General features: G+C 44.6%; 1 protein-coding gene across 9 annotated transcripts in view; it reads right to left on the reverse strand.

Moving 5' to 3' along the window:
* Positions 1–19,176, reverse strand: part of C2CD5 (C2 calcium dependent domain containing 5) — an 85,552-nt gene that overhangs the window by 59,265 nt on the left and 7,111 nt on the right. For all 9 annotated transcript variants that reach the window (XM_063446668.1, XM_063446667.1, XM_063446665.1 and 6 more), the window contains exons 2-6: positions 13,949–14,061; positions 10,352–10,438; positions 10,110–10,281; positions 9,554–9,649; positions 1,931–2,086 (exon numbers count right to left, since the gene is read on the reverse strand). In XM_063446668.1, the coding sequence (XP_063302738.1) occupies positions 1,931–2,086; positions 9,554–9,649; positions 10,110–10,281; positions 10,352–10,438; positions 13,949–14,038 (601 nt within the window). In that variant the 5' untranslated portion in view covers positions 14,039–14,061. The remainder of the gene's footprint in view (positions 1–1,930; positions 2,087–9,553; positions 9,650–10,109; positions 10,282–10,351; positions 10,439–13,948; positions 14,062–19,176) is intronic.

Genomic DNA, 19,176 nt, shown 5'->3' on the forward strand with positions numbered 1-19,176 from the left:
CTGCGACCAGAGGGCACATACACACAGAAGGGAAACGGTGAGGCGAGACTGATCCACTTTGAATCTAAATGCCTAGACACAAGACAATTGAGTAAAACTCTATCTATATGCTATAGATACTAATAAGAGAACCACAAGCGCAGCTCTGGAGATTTCAGAGAGAGTGGAATAGAGATATAGGAAGGGACCTCACACCTCAAGAATGGAGCCCCATAAGGGAACAACTAAGTGTGCGTCCCACCATGAAACCGCTAGAAAGGTATTATACCGTTGGTACCTCACGCCAGATAGACTCGCAAGAATGTATAATAACATAGACAACATATGTTGGAGGTGCAAGGGACCAAAGGGGGATATGCTGCACATATGGTGGAGCTGCCCGCAGATACAGCCGGTATGGGAGTTGGTGGAAGACATTATAAAACAAAGCACAGGAATGGTTGTTACACCTTCTATAAAAACATACCTTCTGCACATCTTCCCAAATCACTTCCCGAAACACATACGCAAAACGATATATCTTACAATCATGGCAACAATGACTATCATAGCAAGGAATTGGAGATCGACAACAGTTCCCACTAAACTGGAAATATTGAACCTTGTATCCACAAACGTGGCCGATGAAAAATTCACAGGACCACAAGGTCAAAAGAGCCGTATAAGTGCGGACTCATACACCTTATGGCACAATTATATAGCCAATTCCCACACAAGAGATCAGAATAGCAACCATGACCCCCCTTAATGGCAGGGAAACACACAAAAACCAGAAGAGAGTGGCACAGACATGGGGCAAACGGACGACCAAGACGAGACCCCAAACAGAGAAACAAAGAAGGCCGTAAATGGCCCAAGGGACAAGCCCCCATAGAGCATACACCACTAGAGACCTGGACACACAGACTTGGGAACCATAGGATGTAAATAGTTTTCATTGTTTTACTATCTGTATATACCATACCTACAACCCTACTTCAGGGGATATATAGATAGATCGTGCCGAGGCGCCTAAGACTAGACTAAGAAGTTACTGAAAACATGGTCGAAAGGTTAAGATGTGAAAATTGCAGGCAAGTCGGATATGTAAACAATGTAAACAAACTGCAATGTTATCCCCGTCCCCCCCCCCCCTTTTTCTTCATTCTGTATCCCTTGAAATAATTATTTTGCTGCAAACAGAAAATAAAAACGGTTATTTATAAAAAAGACTGCCTCTAGCAGACAGCCACTAGGGGCATTTTCTGCAGTTTCTTGGAGTTTTAGAACGCTGGACATTCTTATGCTTTGCATGAGGACATCCGGCGTGTTGAAAAACCCCATAGGAAAGCATTGAGTCAATGCATGTGCAGCGCTAATCATGCATTATATTCACCTCATTGGCAGACGTCGGATCGGAGTAGCCCGACCCACTACTAAATCAGATAAGCCTTTAAAAAGGGTTTGCTGCCAGGGGAGAGGGACCCTACAGTGTTAGGAATACAGCTTTGTATTAACGCTATAGTGTTCCTTTAACATCACTGTTGCTAGGTAGAATATTTGTGTTTGGTTACTAAAGAATTAATATGATGACGAGCTTCCATGTCAGCTCATGTACAAAATTTCCGTATCACTGCAAGAATATTGCCAAAAGGTTCTATGTTAGACGTATTTATTGACCTTTGAAATTCCAACAAGAAGGTTTTGATCTATAAAGATGAGTCAAAGTCTGGATTATGTGTTGTGAGTCATCTGAAATGCTCGGTAATAGAAAGTGACAGTTTCCTATAAATGTAAAAGCTCTATTTATATACAAACAATTGCAGTTCCACCTTACTAAGTGAATAAACAACAACAGCCACTAAGGATGGAATGTGCAATAATATTGTATCTATATTCTGCCTGGAACAGTACATTCTTGGAAAAAGCATAAGATGAATAAGTTTCTCACCAGACATTAATGAGATTAGACGCTGACGAGCTTCATTCGAGGCTCTCGGCGTCCGAATTCGGTCGATCCACTGGTACTCTGGATCCTCGTTCACTACTAGCTCTTCCACAAAGCCATGGATGACCACAGCACGATAAGACTTTGGGATAGACGTAGCTGGGGACAAACAGAAAATACACATATCAGGAGATTTCCACAGGAGCTGATACGTTGGCAAACAAGTAAAACAAAAAATTACAAGTTTTATGGACAACTATTCCCAGAACAATTGCCAGTTCTAACTTGGAACCAGCACTGTAATTTCTGACAGAAGAGGAAATATACACGGATTCTACAAATACTCTCAACGCTCCAATCAGACTTTCATTTTATGTAAATTGAAAGAATTGCCACAATATAAAACCACATAAACAGGTTAATCACATTGACAGAATATTTACTAAAGTGAGAATTCAAAGTGAAATTTCAAATTTAAGATCAAAAACAAATTTTCACTCACCATAAATTATTTTTTTCTTAATATGGTGGCAGTACGTATGGGTTGTGCTTCCTAATTGGGACAAGCATCTGCAAGATGGGTAATTAAGAATAGTCCCTCCCCTTTACCCTATAAAGGGCTCCCCCCCCGGCAAACCCACCTCAGTCGTAGCAAGAATACACACCTAAGCCACACACTGCAAGGAATTTTAGTTTAGAGGGAGGGAGATTTGTACTGCCACCATATTATGAAAAAAAAAATTCTGACATATGGTGGCAGTACGTATGGGATATAGCAAGATCCCCAATCGGGTGGGACTTATGCCTAAACAGCTTGAAGTACCTACGCCCTTATGCAATTTTAGAGGCAAAGAGCACATTTAGCCTTAAATGCCTGACGAAGGTGCGAAAAAATTACCAAGAAGCAGCCATGACGATTTCTTCAGGTGAAGAAAGAGCTTTTCTCTGTCCATGAAGTGGCCATTGCTTTTGTGAAATGTGCTGAGAGACACGCTGGCGTATCAAAACTACTGAAGCATAAGCCATTATGATAGGCTAAATAACTATAATTCCGAGAGACTTCATTCCTCTTAAAACTTTTCTAGAAGTTGACGGGTGATCTGATATTGATAGGTAGATCTGAAATGCCTTTTTTTAACTCTAGAATATGCCATCTTGTTCCAGTGGGGAGGTGGCATTGTTACAGAAGGATGTTAGAAAGATAAGCTGATTACAGGTCTAAAAGATAACACTGGAAGAATTGAATGTATAGGATGAAAACAGTCACGGCTTCCGACATCTCTGCCGGCACAGCTGCACTCAAACATAGCAGCCACGCCGTCAGATGTTTTCAACTTACCTGGGGCTCGGTAGGCAGCTACCCGGTCTCACTCCATTACGGTCCCCAGTGGGTGCGACGTTCTTATGAACACTCGCCGCTGCGGACCGGACTTTTATAAGAAACTTAATTCGCCACATCAAGGCTGGCGCCGATGTGCGTGCGGCGTCACGTCATAGACTAGCACGCACGTTTTGGGGTCAGAGGCAGCATGTTACAGGCTAAGGAGGGTTATTTAAACCCAAATTACTTTTTTGTCAGTGCCCCGTCGTGGTTTCCCTTAGATGGTTATCCGAGAGTGTGTTCCGGATCGTGTGTTTGTTTTTTTACTTTGGCTTAGTTTGGACTTCCCCGACTTCTGCTATCCTTGACCATTGGCTTTTCCTTATCGTGGTGTCTCGTTCTGTGTCCCTGACCTAGTCTAGTATATTGACTATTCTCTGGTACGTTAAGTCTGGCCATTTACCCTTAGTCCTAGGTGTGATACAATTCTGCGTGCTGGATCAACTGTAATCCTGACAGAAACACAACTTTCACCCTGATGGAATATAAGAAATTCTACTGAAGAAGATATATCCTGAAACTCGCTTACTCTCTTGGCAGAGGTAATGGCCAATAAGAATGCTGGTTAAGCTTTAGCATCTTAAAGGAACCACTTCCAAAAGTTCAAGGGGACCTGAAAGACTGAAGAAAGATCCCAGTAGGGAAACAGAACATCGTGGGTGGTCTAAGAAGCCTTTTGCTTTAAAGAAACTTCTAACCAGTAAATACAAAAACCAATCCCTTCTCAGAAAGAACTTAGGGAAAACAATTTGGTCTGTGGAAATCTCCTGCAGGAAGTGTAAAATTGAACCACCCGGACAAATGAACTAGAAGACAATGACGTTCCTTACAACAATGTAGACACTCTAACCGAATACCTACGTAAAAAAGTTGGAGGCGGAACAACAAGAAGATCATACTCCACAAGTGGACTCTGACTTACGAAGACTCCAAAGATAAAGGATCCACCATGCAGTTGCCCTACTGTCAATAGGAACCTACCGTATATACTCGAGTATAAGCAGAGTTTTTCAGCAAATTTTTTGTGCTGAAAAACCCCAACTCGGCTTATACTCGAGTCAATAGTCTGTATTATGGCAATTTGCATTGCCATAATACAGACTGGGGGGAGAGGGGTGCTGGCAGAGCTGTACTTACCTTTCCTGCAGCTCCTGTCAGCTCTCTCCTCCTCCACGCCGTCCGTTCAGCACCTCGGTCAGCTCCCAGTGTAAGTCTCGCGAGAGCCGCGTCGCGAGACTTACACTGGGAGCTGACAGAGGGAGCTGCACAGACCGTACGGAGGAGGAGAGAGCTGACAGGAGCTGCAAGAAAGGAAAGTACAGCTCTGCCAGCACCCCTCTCCCCCCACTGAACTACCAATGACACTGGACCACCAGGGAAGGAGCCCCCCTCCCTGGCCAGCTAGCAAGCAGGGAGGGGGGACGAAAAAAAAAGATAATTAAAAAAAAAAAAATTAATAATATTTAAATAATAAATAATAATACAAAAAAAAATAATAATTAAAAAAAAATAATATATCAAATGCCCACCCCCACCAACACATACACAAACACACACTGCATCACACACTCACACTTCATTCATATACACACACTGCACTCACACACACACTGCACTCATTATATACACACACTGGAAATAAATATTCAATTAATATATACGCACACACACGCACTGCACTCATACACGCACTGCACACACACGCGCACTGCATTCATACGCACACACTGCATTCATTATACACACACTGCATTCATTATACACACACTGCATTCATTATACACACACTGCAAATAAATATTCAATTAATATAATTTTTTTAGGATCTAATTTTATTTAGAAATTTACCAGTAGCTGCTGCATTTCCCACCCTAGTCTTATACTCGAGTCAATAAGTTTTCCCAGTTTTTTGGGGTAAAATTAGGGGCCTCGGCTTATATTCGGGTCGGCTTATACTCGAGTATATACGGTATTTAAACACTTCCAGCAGGACATCCTGTCTTCCAAAAGTGTTTTCGAGATCGGGAGATCCCAAAACTTGGTAGTCCTCTCCAAGGCCAAAACTAGGTCGTGTTTGGCCAGTACGGAAAGATTGGCAGAACCACTGCTCTGTCCGTTCATCTCCTTTGAAGAAGTCTTGGGAACAGTCTATAGGAAAAAAAAAGTGCAAGCCCGGAGAAATCTCCCTTGATCGATAGACCAACTATTCAACGTGACTGTCCTGTATAGGGTGGCAAACCTGAGAATCTTCATGTTCTCCCTCCTTGCCATAAGGTCTATCCAGACACTCCAAATTTCCCTTTGGAATGGTGAACATCATCAGATCTATAGACCAATACTCTTGATCCCAATTTATTTTGCTGTGGTTGTAAGTGATGACATTGTCGACACATGAGTGGAATGGAAAGAGGACCTCCCATAGATCCTGAGCCCAGTACACCGTTTTGGTACATAGCTGAAACAGACTGCCTTCTGCACCACCCTGTCTGCTAACGTGAGAAAAACAGTGTTGTGGTCTGACCGCATTCTAATAGGTCATTCAATTAACCAAGATCTGAATCGGCGAGGAGAGTGAAGAACTTCCTTTCTCTGAAAGATCTCTGAAATTAGTGGACTGTTTTTCTTAGGACCAAGATTGCTGGCACATTAGAGAATTTAGACGAGCGCCCCAGCCTGTTGGATGCATTTTGTGGTGAAAACTACCCCTTCGATAGGCTGAAAGGACAGACCTGTTGGAAAAACCTTGACGTTGTCCACCAGTTTAGCCGATCTTCCGCTTTTTTTTCTGAAGAGAGTCTAGGATTGAGCATACTCGTTAAGAGCAAGAGGTGCCCTCCTTTTACTAGATTAAGAAACCAGTGATCGCCAGTAGTTTCTATGTAGGATTCTGCCTCCAACCTTCTTGGCGTCAGAAACATCTACCCATGTCGGACCAAGTTCTGCAACCAGGTTTCCCCCCCTAAAACAAGCTTTTCTCGTTTTCGACATTGGTAACAACATACCCATTTTCCTAATGGGAGTAAACAGAAGACCGAAAGGGATGCTGATCTGCCGTCCAAGCCTAAGTCACAAGGATATAAGGGCAACAGCATATCAACCCATTTATGGCCGTCATTTTCACATTTTAGTAGTCATATCCATATAAAGTATGTGACAATCACAAATATAGCAGTAAACTGACAAGCTGCTTATCTGGAGACTTCAATAACCAATAACCTCCACTAATGATTGCAATCAAAGTTATAAGTTCTGAACGTCACTGCACCTGTGACACGCAGAATGCAAACAGGAATAGGTACGTATACCGGACCTTAGGATGGCCGGACTAACGTATAGATAAGACATAGAATGGTCAGAGACAAGCCGAGGTAACGAGAGGACAGGTAAGCGAGAGTCAAGCAGAATCTAAGGGTAAGAGAAGGAAGCAGGGTCGATAATACAGAGCCGAATCAAGAACCAAATAATCAATAGAAATAAGAGCACTGAGTGACCAGACAAGCTAGAACCATGACAGGGCAATGACTCATTGCAAATGAGTCTCTTTTATACCTTGGTTTCTTAATTGGTGACCATGCCCCCAAAATTTGCGATTTCTGGCAGGTCGTGACGTCATGACGTCGGCTATTGAGCGCCGCGTCATAAAAGGAGGCGGAGCTATCGAAGCCGGCGTGTAAACGGCCGGAAAGGCCGAAGCTATCAGGTGTACAAGCCCCCTTCTGAGGAACCACATCCAGATGTCTGACCTCCTCTGAGGTAGACACCACAGGTACCATGACAACCTGCCAGCAAAGACCCATACCGAAACCCAGCAGTCTGGAAAGATCATCTGCAAGATGCTTTGGCCTTCTTGACGACAGGGTTTTTAAAGCAGCTACTTCACTTATGGAGTTATGGAAGAGAAATGCAGAATTTTATGGATTCCCAGTGTATCTGGTGGGGTGTACATTTACTCATTTGATGGTAAACATATTAAACGCAAGGCAAGAAAGAGTTTTCCCATTTTCTGCATATAAGAGACTTGGGGTTTGAGGATAACCCTCATTAAAGTTTAGCAGATTCATTCCTAATGAACCTTCAAAGTACATCAGGTGGGAACTAACTCCACACAATATGATGAACCAGATATGTCTTAAGAGGAAGATAAACATTTGCTAAAAGCCACATTAGAAGTAATAAAAGGCCAGCTTCTCTGTCTCTGTGGACCATCTCAGGCACAGTAGCGGATACACCATATGATTCTCTATAAGAATCCAAAGATAGGAACGATTGCATATTCTCTGCTTAAATGTTACCCAAGAAATTGCAGCACCTTGGTTACATTTATATACCCCTGTACCATACGAAGGAGTAGCACAGACACAACAAGTAAAAGCCTGTTTATAGCAGAGGCATTCCAAGGCATATTGTAGCGGAGAGGTAGTATAATCCACGGTATCTCCGCTGGGTAACAGGAACAGCATAACATAATCCAGGCAAAATAAGTACAGCATACAGTAATCCCGGTAGCGTTGTATAAATCCTTCCTTCCCAAGAACTAGACGACACATAGGCTGTGAGTCAACTGAGCTTTTAATCACAGGTCACATTATTTATGGGATTCCCCATGCAAGGGGTTTCCCTACTGACATTACAGGGGTTGTTCAGTAGGGGACTACATGGGGAACTTAACAACCTGGAAATTTCTCCCATCATGCACTGCTGCACGAGAGGGATACTCCCACTAGAATATACAGTTAAGTGGATTATCCCTCCGTGCAGCAGAATCGACATTTCACATAAAAATATAGAACTTTCACATTTTTCATCCTATATTAACGAATGAACATTCGGTAGATAGCTGGGGTCTGAGCACATATTTCGTGAAAGATCCCAGCATAACTAACCGAACGCTGCACGAACCACATATTTTACATTCCCATTCAAAGTACCGACTGCCAATAGGGGAACAAACTACCGAAGGACCGGTGCTCCCGAACGGCCTGGAAGTCCAGCGGAGTAACCGATTTTAGTTCCAGGCGCTTGACGACCAAATACCGCTGGGCTAACAAAGGATCCAAGATGACCGACCGCCGCGTGGTCGGTAGCCGAACGGCGGCCACCCTGAATCTCGATAATTACCGAAGGAAACATTGTTGCAATATTTAATGGGACCTCCTGGTGGCTTTCTTGCCGCTGGTGGCTTTCTTGCCGCCAGCATAAGAATGCTCTCGTTCGCACAATATACATATACAGTTATTAGCTTGGTTCGCACAGTCTTTAACCCCTTAAGGACCAAACTTCTGGAATAAAAGGGAATCATGACATGTCACACACATCATGTGTCCTTAAGGGGTTAAAGGGATAGTAGTACATACATAAAAATACATTCTTAAATGGCTAGTTTTGCCACACATATACAGTCCATTTCCTGTGAAACAATTACATTTTTTATTTTTATTTATTCCATATCAGAACAGATTTTCAAAGGAAAGATTAACTAATCTTACCTTGAAAACCTCTGAGCAGTGTGGGGGGCTGGTGACACAGAGAACCCTCCTCACTTGCATCCTGCTGCCAGAGGGAACTGCACAACGATCCGTACTGTCTTTTTCAGGAAGTTCCGGTTTGCGCAGGTGCAATAGCACACCTGTTACTTTGGTGGAACGCAACAGCACCCGGGCGTGCGTTCCACTGCTGTGCGCAGGCGCAAGGCCCTCCATGTACTCCCTGCGTCCTCGAGCCATGCTTTTCTTCCCAATGCCCGTACAAACTCGGCATATAGAGATCCTGTATGAAGCTCCGTAACCTGCGCGGAAGGAGCCGGGCAGCTCAGCCTGCCACCCATCGGGCCGCATTCCCCACACATCAACCCGTATGCCTCACCTCTTTAACAGATGCCTGATCCGTCCAGTGCTGGGACAAGAAAGAACTGAGGTGGGTTTGCCGGGGGAAGCCCTTTATAGGGTAAAGGGGAGGGACTTTTCTTAATTACCCATCTTGCAGATGCTTGTCTTAATTAGGAAGCACAACCCATACATACTGCCACCATAGGTCAGAAAAATAGACAAATCATAGGCAGCTTTACGTTTGGCCTTAAATTTAAAAACTTACTTTTGAATTCTATATTAATAAAAAGGTTAGGTTTTAATTTAAATGTTAATTTACGGTGAAATAGTGCACTGGAAACTAGAATGGTAGTAAAAAGACAGAACTGCCATACAAGTAAAATAGCTAAATCATGGCACTGATTTATGTTTAATACTTACTGCAGAAAAACTTCACTCCACATGAAGATTGCCTGAAACGGTTCAGGTCATTGAAGAGATCTACTTTCACAACCACATTGATCTCCCCCCGGATCCCTGAGTAAAGAAACAAACGTGTAATGCACCATTTTCAGAAGCTTCATTACATTGCGGCAGTTGTCTATCCTTCAGATCTAAAATGTGTACAAATTCACGGCCAAAAAACATCTGTTACTTACTACAGCAAAATACATAGATTGAGCATACTGCGTACAATGCTCACTGTCACTAATCATGGAACAAATGACGTAAATCAAGGAATACAATTCACTGGCAGCTATTGCAAGGAAAGTATTGAAGACAAAACTCAATCAACAGGAAAGCCTAACGGAATAAGATATTTGGCTAGTTAGTGGTGAAACATTTTGTGTTTGGGGAAGAAAGGAGTGCAAAAGTAATGAAAACAGATAGAAAAATGGCACATTTACAAAGCAGGGCATGTGGAGAGAGGAACCTTAGTAAACGATTTCTCGGGTAAGTGAGGCTCTGCTTGCAGCTGAGTAAAACAAAATATTACCGTGGATTGTGTCATATATGGGGAACCAACCAGATATCACAGTGGCAGCCTCTGTGTACAGCAGTGGATCAATATCAATATACACTTTGCCAATAGCATCGTTGGCACTGTATGTGTCATGATCCAGGACAGTGATTTGAAGTGGCTCGTCTTGTAAATCTTCATCATCCACCTGAAAAGCAAGAGAGATTGTAAATTGAAATAACCCAGGGCAAGATGGAGTAATGCTTGGTAAAATGTACCTCAAATTTAAACCATTCAGAGTTCCACTGCGGGTTCAGAGATTTGGGATAAACGTTGGTTTTAAAGGTGGTGTTTCCAAACTTTACCTGGAAATGAAAAGCACAATAAAGATAGAAATAAATGTACAATGCCCCAACAATGGCTCCAAGCATATGATTATATACAAAATCTACAGGCATCCCTAACACACACAGGGGATATTTAGCAAAGCGCTCTGTAAAGTGACAGATTCTTCATATTTATCTAAAAGTGAGATAAAAATTCATGGTTTTCTCCATAGTAAATTACAGTTTTTGCATAAAATGAAAACAAATTTGGTAGCCCTTCAAATTTAGATTTGCAAAAAAAAAATAAAAAAAAAAAAAGTTTTTCTATAAAAAAAAAATCAAGGATCGGAAAAATTGTTAAATCCTGCATCGCCGAAAATGTGGTGCATATTTAAAAATTCTGATTAGTGCACAAAAGAGCCAATAGACGAAAAATAAGATTTAATAAACTGTACCGAAAGAGTGTAAAAGTGTAGCTGACACTTTGATAAGTCTCTGGCAATATGTCCAGATACTTGTCACCAGGACATTCCCAGCAATATACTTTATACACTTAATAATGGGGTGGTAAAACAAACAAACAAACATTCTCTTACTTCCTACATATACTGTATTTTTCGCTCCATAAGACGCACTTTTTTTCCCCTCAAAAGTGAGGGGAAATGTCTGTGCGTCTTATGGAGCGAATATGAAGCTTTACTTACCTGTCTTGTAGCGTTGGCCGGCAGCACAGGGCGCACCGCGGTACTGGAACTTCAATTTCAGGTTCCGGTTTCCGGCGGGACTGAAAGGAGGTGCGCACTCAGCTCAGTGTGCACACTTCCTTTCAGTCCCGCCGGAAACCGGAACCTGAAATTGAAGTTCCAGTACCGCGGTGCGCCCTGTGCTGCCGGCCAACGCTACAAGACAGGTAAGTAATTATGGGACAAGGGGAGGGGGACAGTATGGGAGAGGAGAATATGGGAGAGAAGAGAAGACTATGGGGAGGGGGGGGGGATGAAGTCTATGGGGAGCGAGGGGGATGAAGTCTATGGGGAGCGAGGGGGATGAAGTCTATGGGGAGCGAGGGGGATGAAGTCTATGGGGAGCGAGGGGGATGAAGACTATGGGGAGCGAGGGGGATGAAGACTATGGGGAGCGAGGGGGATGAAGACTATGGGGAGCGAGGGGGATGAAGACTATGGGGAGGGGGTGGATGAAGACTATGGGGAGGGGGTGGATGAAGACTATGGGGAGGGGGTGGATGAAGACTATGGGGAGGGGGTGGATAAGGACTATGGGGAGGGGGTGGATAAGGACTATGGGGAGGGGGTGGATGAAGACTATGGGGAGGGGGTGGATGAAGACTATGGGGAGGGGGTGGATGAAGACTATGGGGAGGGGGTGGATGAAGACTATGGGGAGGGGGTGGATGAAGACTATGGGGAGGGGGTGGATGAAGACTATGGGGAGGGGGTGGATGAAGACTATGGGGAGGGGGTGGATGAAGACTATGGGGAGGGGGTGGATGAAGACTATGGGGAGGGGGTGGATGAAGACTATGGGGAGGGGGTGGATGAAGACTATGGGGAGGGGGTGGATGAAGACTATGGGGAGGGGGTGGATGAAGACTATGGGGACGGGAGGATGAAGACTATGGGGAGGGGGTGGATGAAGACTATGGGGAGGGGGTGGATGAAGACTATGGGGAGGGGGTGGATGAAGACTATGGGGAGGGGGTGGATGAAGACTATGGGGAGGGGGTGGATGAAGACTATGGGGAGGGGGTGGATGAAGACTATGGGGAGGGGGTGGATGAAGACTATGGGGAGGGGGTGGATGAAGACTATGGGGAGGGGGTGGATGAAGACTATGGGAGGGGGGAGAAGACTATGGGAGGGGGGAGAAGACTATGGGAGGGGGGAGAAGACTATGGGAGGGGGGAGAAGACTATGGGAGGGGGGAGAAGACTATGGGAGGGGGGAGAAGACTATGGGAGGGGGGAGAAGACTATGGGAGGGGGGAGAAGACTATGGGAGGGGGGAGAAGACTATGGGAGAGAGGAGAAGACTATGGGAGGGGGGGGGGACACTATGGGGCAGGGGAGAAAAAAAATATTCTGAACAAACTGTCCCATAGTAAGAAACACTATGGGACAGTTTGTTCAGAATATTTTTTTTCTGGGTTTCTTCCTCTAAAAACTAGGTGCGTCTTATGGTGAGGTGCGTCTTATGGAGCGAAAAACATGGTATGTTGTTATGAAATAGAACGCCACTCTCTGGCTAGTCAGATAATAAGAGGAATCTCTGCACTAACACAACATCGAGTCAGTTAGTGCGCGGCTTTACTTCTGAGGGGTGCTCACAGCACGGGGTTAGTTAGTGCGCTGCGTTACGTCTGAGGTGATCGCACAGCACGGGGTTAGTTAGTGCGCTGCGTTACGTCTGGGGTGATCTCACAGCACAGGGACAGTTAGTGCACCGAGTCTGAGGTGTACTCATATTTATATGACATAAAAACTTGCTTTATATAAAGAGTGGCATATAAAAAAAACTAGTTCATTTTGTTGGCATCTAGAGGTAATTCAAAGAAAGTAAAAAAATTCTTGATCTGCGGGTTTTATTGCCCTAGCCATGCAGGGGCAATCTCTGTGCAGAGAGAGAAGCAGCAAGGAGGATCAGAGGGCGGTTATAACAGTTGAGCAACACCCATGGAGAATGGTGGCACTAAGATGATGGGAAGGTAAGTGTAACCCAGCTGCCAACGGCATGAAATCTAGCATTTCTTATAATGATAAATTATATATTTGTTACTTGGCTGCTTTTATACATCTACTTGAACCTGGCATGAGAGGGTTATTTTCATTTCTCAAACTAACAAAATAGGGCTTTAAAAGCACAGCTCATAGCTTTACCCACAAACCTGGTCAGTCAGGGAGCTGACAATCCGTCTCATACAATAGGCTGTTTATGTCATGGCAGACTGCAGGCACGGCTCCATGGGAGCGAGCTCTTCAATTCAATAGTGTGCTTCTGTGAGCAGGCCGCTATGTGTTTTGTGTGCCAGGGGTGGAATTCCCTGCTGTTATGAACAGGGATTTACAACAGAATTACGAGCCCTAGTTTGACAATTTGAGAAGGGAATCATAAAATTGTAGGGCTAGTTCACAGGCACACTTCAATAAGCTAAAGTGGTTATAATGACAATTTTAATATATTTATAGGCTGCATATTTGCTTCATATCTAAGCTGGTTTAAGAACACCACTAAAGTCACTCAGAGAGCACTTTATCTCAATGTATCGGTCTGGGTGCATGGTCCTGTCACTTTAACCTTGCAATGTAAAACATGCACTGACCAAGTAAACCTCACTCACATGACCTTACAGTTCAGTGTGGCACTCACAACGCATGCACATCAAGTCCCCAATACTCCTTTATGAGAAGCATTGGATTGGACCATAGTTGGATAATCTTAATTTTATGTTCCCAATAAGACAAAAGAATATGGCTAGTGCTTATTTCAGCTCACAAGAAGTGCCAGAGGTTTTGTAGTCAAAATTTAAACTCACTTCTACAAAGGCGTCCGTCAAGTCACTGGCTCTGTCCATCACTGGCAGGTGGCGTCCTGCCACAATCTTCACTTTCAGCTTTCCCGGCATGGCTTACAGACTACTGCTGCCACCTACGCAGAAAGATGGACACTGTACAAGGAAGCAAAGGTAGGAGATCTATGATTTATAGTAAATAAATATAGTGTGCAGTAAACGTACTAAGACAAGCACCCACACATCACTGAATTACAACTAGACCATTAAAACATCAGCTTGTGCCAAGTTTTAAAACAATCACCTATGGCTCCACAACCTAGCCCACTTTAGAAGGCTCCGGCCTCGAGCCACCCAGAGAGGACACTGATACACAAGGGAAACCTCGCAGGGGACACAATGCAGTTACTAGAACTACCTTTTACCTTTACACTTACTAGATCTTTTATCTATATTTTCACAACTTATCTTTTAAAGCAGTTTAACACCCTTATCCTGACTACTAGCAAATCACACCCCAGATAACACACTGGACACAACACCAGAGAGTCAATGGGGTCACATCCTCCCTCCCCCCCTGCTGCCCCCTTGGTTAGGGGTACCACACATAACAGCTTCTGCTACCAACAACAAACTCCATTCCCAGACTTTGCTGACCCCTTAGTTAGCACCCGGAAAGGACAAAAAAGCTCACGCGCACAGACCACACCTAAAAACCACAACCCAAACTGGGAACCAACACCACTACATAAGCTGATACATGTCACTTACCTCCACTCTATGAACCACACACGCACATGACATTCATAATGACACAATGTTTTTCTTTGTTACAAGACTCTTGCATATTTGTCTATATAACTTCTAACATGTTAGCCTTGTATACCATTGTTCAATGTTGGAAAAAAAATGAAAATGTGCACATTGCGAGACATGCCTAAGCTATATATGACATGAATACTATACAAATGTCTTTTGTCCATCTTATATTTCTCATGCACATCCAAAATAAAGGATGTAAAGCTATTATAAATTTTAAAACAATGAAGTTTGAACTGATCAGTTATCATGAAATAAAACAAAGCACCTTCCTAAATGCCCTGCTAATACCTCTGTAGCGGAGAGACAGCTTAACTCCACTGGTATATTAGAAGAATGCAGGAACAAGTAATAAATCCAAGAGGGTATCCAGCACAATCAGCAATAAAATCCAATAGTATCCCATCACCTTTCCCAATCACTGGACAACACACAGTATCAGGAGTAGAACTGAAGTTTAATGACACAATTCCTGCTTTTATGGGATTCTCCCATGCAAGGGAGGGACTCACCATAATTACTACAGTAACCAATCACATAGACGTTACCTCTCACACAACTCCTCTCCTTAGCTTAAAGGACCACTCTAGGCACCCAGACCACTTCAGCTTAATGAAGTGGTCTGGGTGCCAGGTCCAGCTAGGGTTAACTAATTGTTTTATAAACATAGCAGTTTCAGAGAAACTGCTATGTTTATCAATTAGTTAAGCCTTCCCCTTTTTCCTCTAGTGGCTGTCTCACTGACAGCCGCTAGAGGCGCTTGCGTGATTCTCACTGTGAAAATCACAGTGAGAGCACGCAAGCGTCCATAGGAAAGCATTATGAATGCTTTCCTATGCGACCGGCTGAATGCGCGCGCAGCTCTTGCCGCGCGTGCGCATTCAGCCGACGGGGAGGAGAAGAGGCAGATCGGAGGAGGAGAGCAGGAGGAGAGCTCTCCGCCCAGCGCTGGAAAAAGGTAAGATTTAACCCCTTTCCAGAGCCGGGCGGGAGGGGGTCCCTGAGGGTGGAGGAAAACGAGTATGCTTTCCTGGCACTAGAGTGGTCCTTTAACAGTTAACATAATAAAGTACATACTTTTCCCCAATTCCTGGATGTACCCCAAATATGGTAGGTAAACCTTTAAATATGGTACCCCCCTGGTAGCCCTGATCTGGGTGAGGAACATATCCAAAAATCACCCAGATCAGACCAGGGGTTTGGGAGTTATGAGGAAGCAAAGATTTGACCGACCGCATGGCTAAAGTAGCCGAAAATAGTTCCATGAGATCTGGCCTTGCAGTCGGTCTCTGTTCGTGCATCAAAAGTCCCGAAAGGCTATGCCATCCATGGTTAAGTTTGTATTCGGATGAATCCCCTAGTTAGTGGGATTCATCCTACCAAACGACGGGCCGTTCGTGCGTTTCCATCGGCACTTTCTGAAGCCCTGGAGGTCTTAGCGGTGTTCGGTTAGTCGAGTGTCCGTTTTGAGTTCCAGACACTCGACTACCAAACAGCGCTGTTCGCGGGTTTAAGATGGCCGCCGCCACATGTTCGGCTGCCGAAATGGCAGTCACCCAGGGAATATAGCAGAGCGTTCGTGCGTTTAAACCAAGGGAATGTAACAAGCAATCAGGGAGGTAAATTACAGCCACACTTCACACCAGGGTGGTCCAGTTGTTCGGTACTTTAGTTCGGATGGTGAATATAGCCGTTCACATGCAGACTTGTACATCTTTATACCGAACAAAGTATGGCCACTGTGACAGATCCATCTGTGTAGACTTATATTGCTGGTTCGTCTGGTTGCCTTAATTCCGTTGGATTTCCTGTCCGTATGCCCCTGTTCGTGTGATACTGAACTACCGAATAAAACTACCGAACAAACGGCCACCCAGGAGAGGAGTGTGCTGCTGGTTAACCTCTTGGCCCCAATTAGAACGTTGTGGTTAACCGCAGACACCTCTCCATTCCATTCGTACGGGTGGTCGTCGTTCGTATAGCGACCACGAGGCGGCGGCCATTTTGGGACACGAGAAGAATCAGCGGTGTTCGGTGCAAATCCCGTGGAACTGAAAAAGGACACTTTATCTACCGAACACCGCTAGAAGTTGCCGCCCGCCTTCTATTTCGTCGAGGCGTACGAACACCGGTCAGTTCGGGAGTTTTATAGCATTCGTATGGACTTTACCCAGATAGCCGTCCCATGGAGTCATTCGTATACCGAAGGACTTATGAAAGACTGACTCCATGGCGATTGGACTAGGTACATCGGATCTGAGCGCTATTCGGTAGAAATATGCACTCAGATCCAGGCTATCTGGGGATACGTTGCACAAACTCTTTTTATTCGGTATTTTAGCAAATATGTATTTTACTGTATTTTGGTCATTGTATTTTAAAATGGCGATTGTCTCTATCCTGGGAGATAATTAGGTTTCTTCCCAATTATCTCCGGGATAGAGAAGAAGGATTTATGGGTAAGATGGGAAGGGCTTATGTTGAAGCCACTGTGATTGGCTACCCGCATAAATACCGGGCAGGTAGCCCCCATTAAACACATTCCTAATTGACCTTCAAGACGGAGCTAGGTCTCGTTTGTGGAGGGATTTATTGGGACAGTACTTTTCGTTATTTCTAGCTGTGGAAGGAGTTCGACTGAATTGCTGATCGGGAGTTGCCGCATTCGTATGCTCCGTTCGGGAGTTTGACGATCGGCTGGATTAAAACTGCATTTCTGGAAAAAAGGGATTATCTACTAAACAGCGGCTTCATCTACCTGGCGGTGTCGTAACAGCCACATATGGTTGTATGTGATTCTGTATAATCCAGACACAAAAACTCTTCTGCTACAACCCCCTTGCTGTATGGTTGCCTCCCTCACTCACTAAAGTGAAGACCCCTCCTAGAGTAGCATTTATGCCATTGATTCCCTAGGAGAAGTCCTGCTACATGGAAACAATTAAAGAAACATTGGCTAGGTGATCAGGAATACTAGTGATTCTCAAGGAGTGGAGGAGAACTACAGTCAGATAACTACTGGATTGGTTCTTAATCTAAAGCAGAAAAAGAACTCTAATATATTAGAAATATATTTATAAGGAGAGCAAAAAACAAGTTGCAAGAGAGTGCTGAGAAGAGACAAAAGCTCAATTAGCCTGCCCTTCGGTGGGTCCCCGCTCCGTTCTCAAACTGGTTTGAGCTCATCTTGGGCCAATAAAAAAACAAAACAAAAAAAAAAAAAAACTGAACCAGGCCCTTGGCATCTCAGACAGATTCCACACAAAAGGGCAGAACAGATCCAAAATACAGGCCGGCAAGAGAGATACAGCAACTCCACACGATCGTTTCAACTTTGTTAGGCATTGTCAGAGAGGTATAGCAGATATCCCTCTAGACACCATGAGCAAGTGGGCCATTTCTGGGAAAAAGTGGGTGCAGTCAGTGAGGTGCATTCTGGGTATCAGTGGGTGCAGTCAGTGAGGTGCATTCTGGGTGTCAGTGAGGTGCATTCTGGGTATCAGTGAGTACAGTCAGTGAGGTGCATTCTGGGTATCAGTGAGTACAGTCAGTGAGGTGCATTCTGGGTATCAGTGAGTACAGTCAGTGAGGTGCATTCTGGGTATCAGTGGGTGCAGTCAGTGAGGTGCATTCGGGGAATCAGTGAGTAAAGTCAGTGAAGTGCATTCTGGGTATCGGTGAGTACAGTCAGTGAAGTGCATTCTGGGTATCAGTGAGTACAGTCAGTGAGGTGCATTCTGGGTATCTGAGTATAGTCAGTGAGGTGCATTCTGGGTATCAGTGAGTACAGTCAGTGAGGTGCATTCTGGGTATCAGTGGGTACAGTCAGTGAGGTGCATTCTGGGTATCAGTGGGTGCAGTCAGTGAGGTGCATTGTGGGTATCAGTGGGTGCAGTCAGTGAGGTGCATTGTGGGTATCAGTGAGTACAGTCAGTGAGGTGCATTGTGGGTATCAGTGGGTACAGTCAGTGAGGTGCATTCTGGGTATCAGTGGGTACAGTCAGTGAGGTGCATTCTGGGTATCAGTGGGTACAGTCAGTGAGGTGCATTCTGGGTATCAGTGGGTGCAGTCAGTGAGGTGCATTGTGGGTATCAGTGGGTGCAGTCAGTGAGGTGCATTCTGGGTATCAGTGGGTACAGTCAGTGAGGTGCATTCTGGGTATCAGTGGGTACAGTCAGTGAGGTGCATTCTGGGTATCAGTGGGTGCAGTCAGTGAGGTGCATTCTGGGTATCAGTGGGTGCAGTCAGTGAGGTGCATTCTGGGTATCAGTGGGTACAGTCAGTGAGGTGCATTCTGGGTATCAGTGGGTGCAGTCAGTGAGGTGCATTCTGGGTATCAGTGGGTACAGTCAGTGAGGTGCATTCTGGGTATCAGTGGGTGCAGTCAGTGAGGTGCATTCTGGGTATCAGTGGGTACAGTCAGTGAGGTGCA

Source organism: Pelobates fuscus, chromosome 3, assembly GCF_036172605.1.
Source record: "Pelobates fuscus isolate aPelFus1 chromosome 3, aPelFus1.pri, whole genome shotgun sequence".
In the NCBI taxonomy this organism is placed as follows: domain Eukaryota; kingdom Metazoa; phylum Chordata; class Amphibia; order Anura; family Pelobatidae; genus Pelobates; species Pelobates fuscus.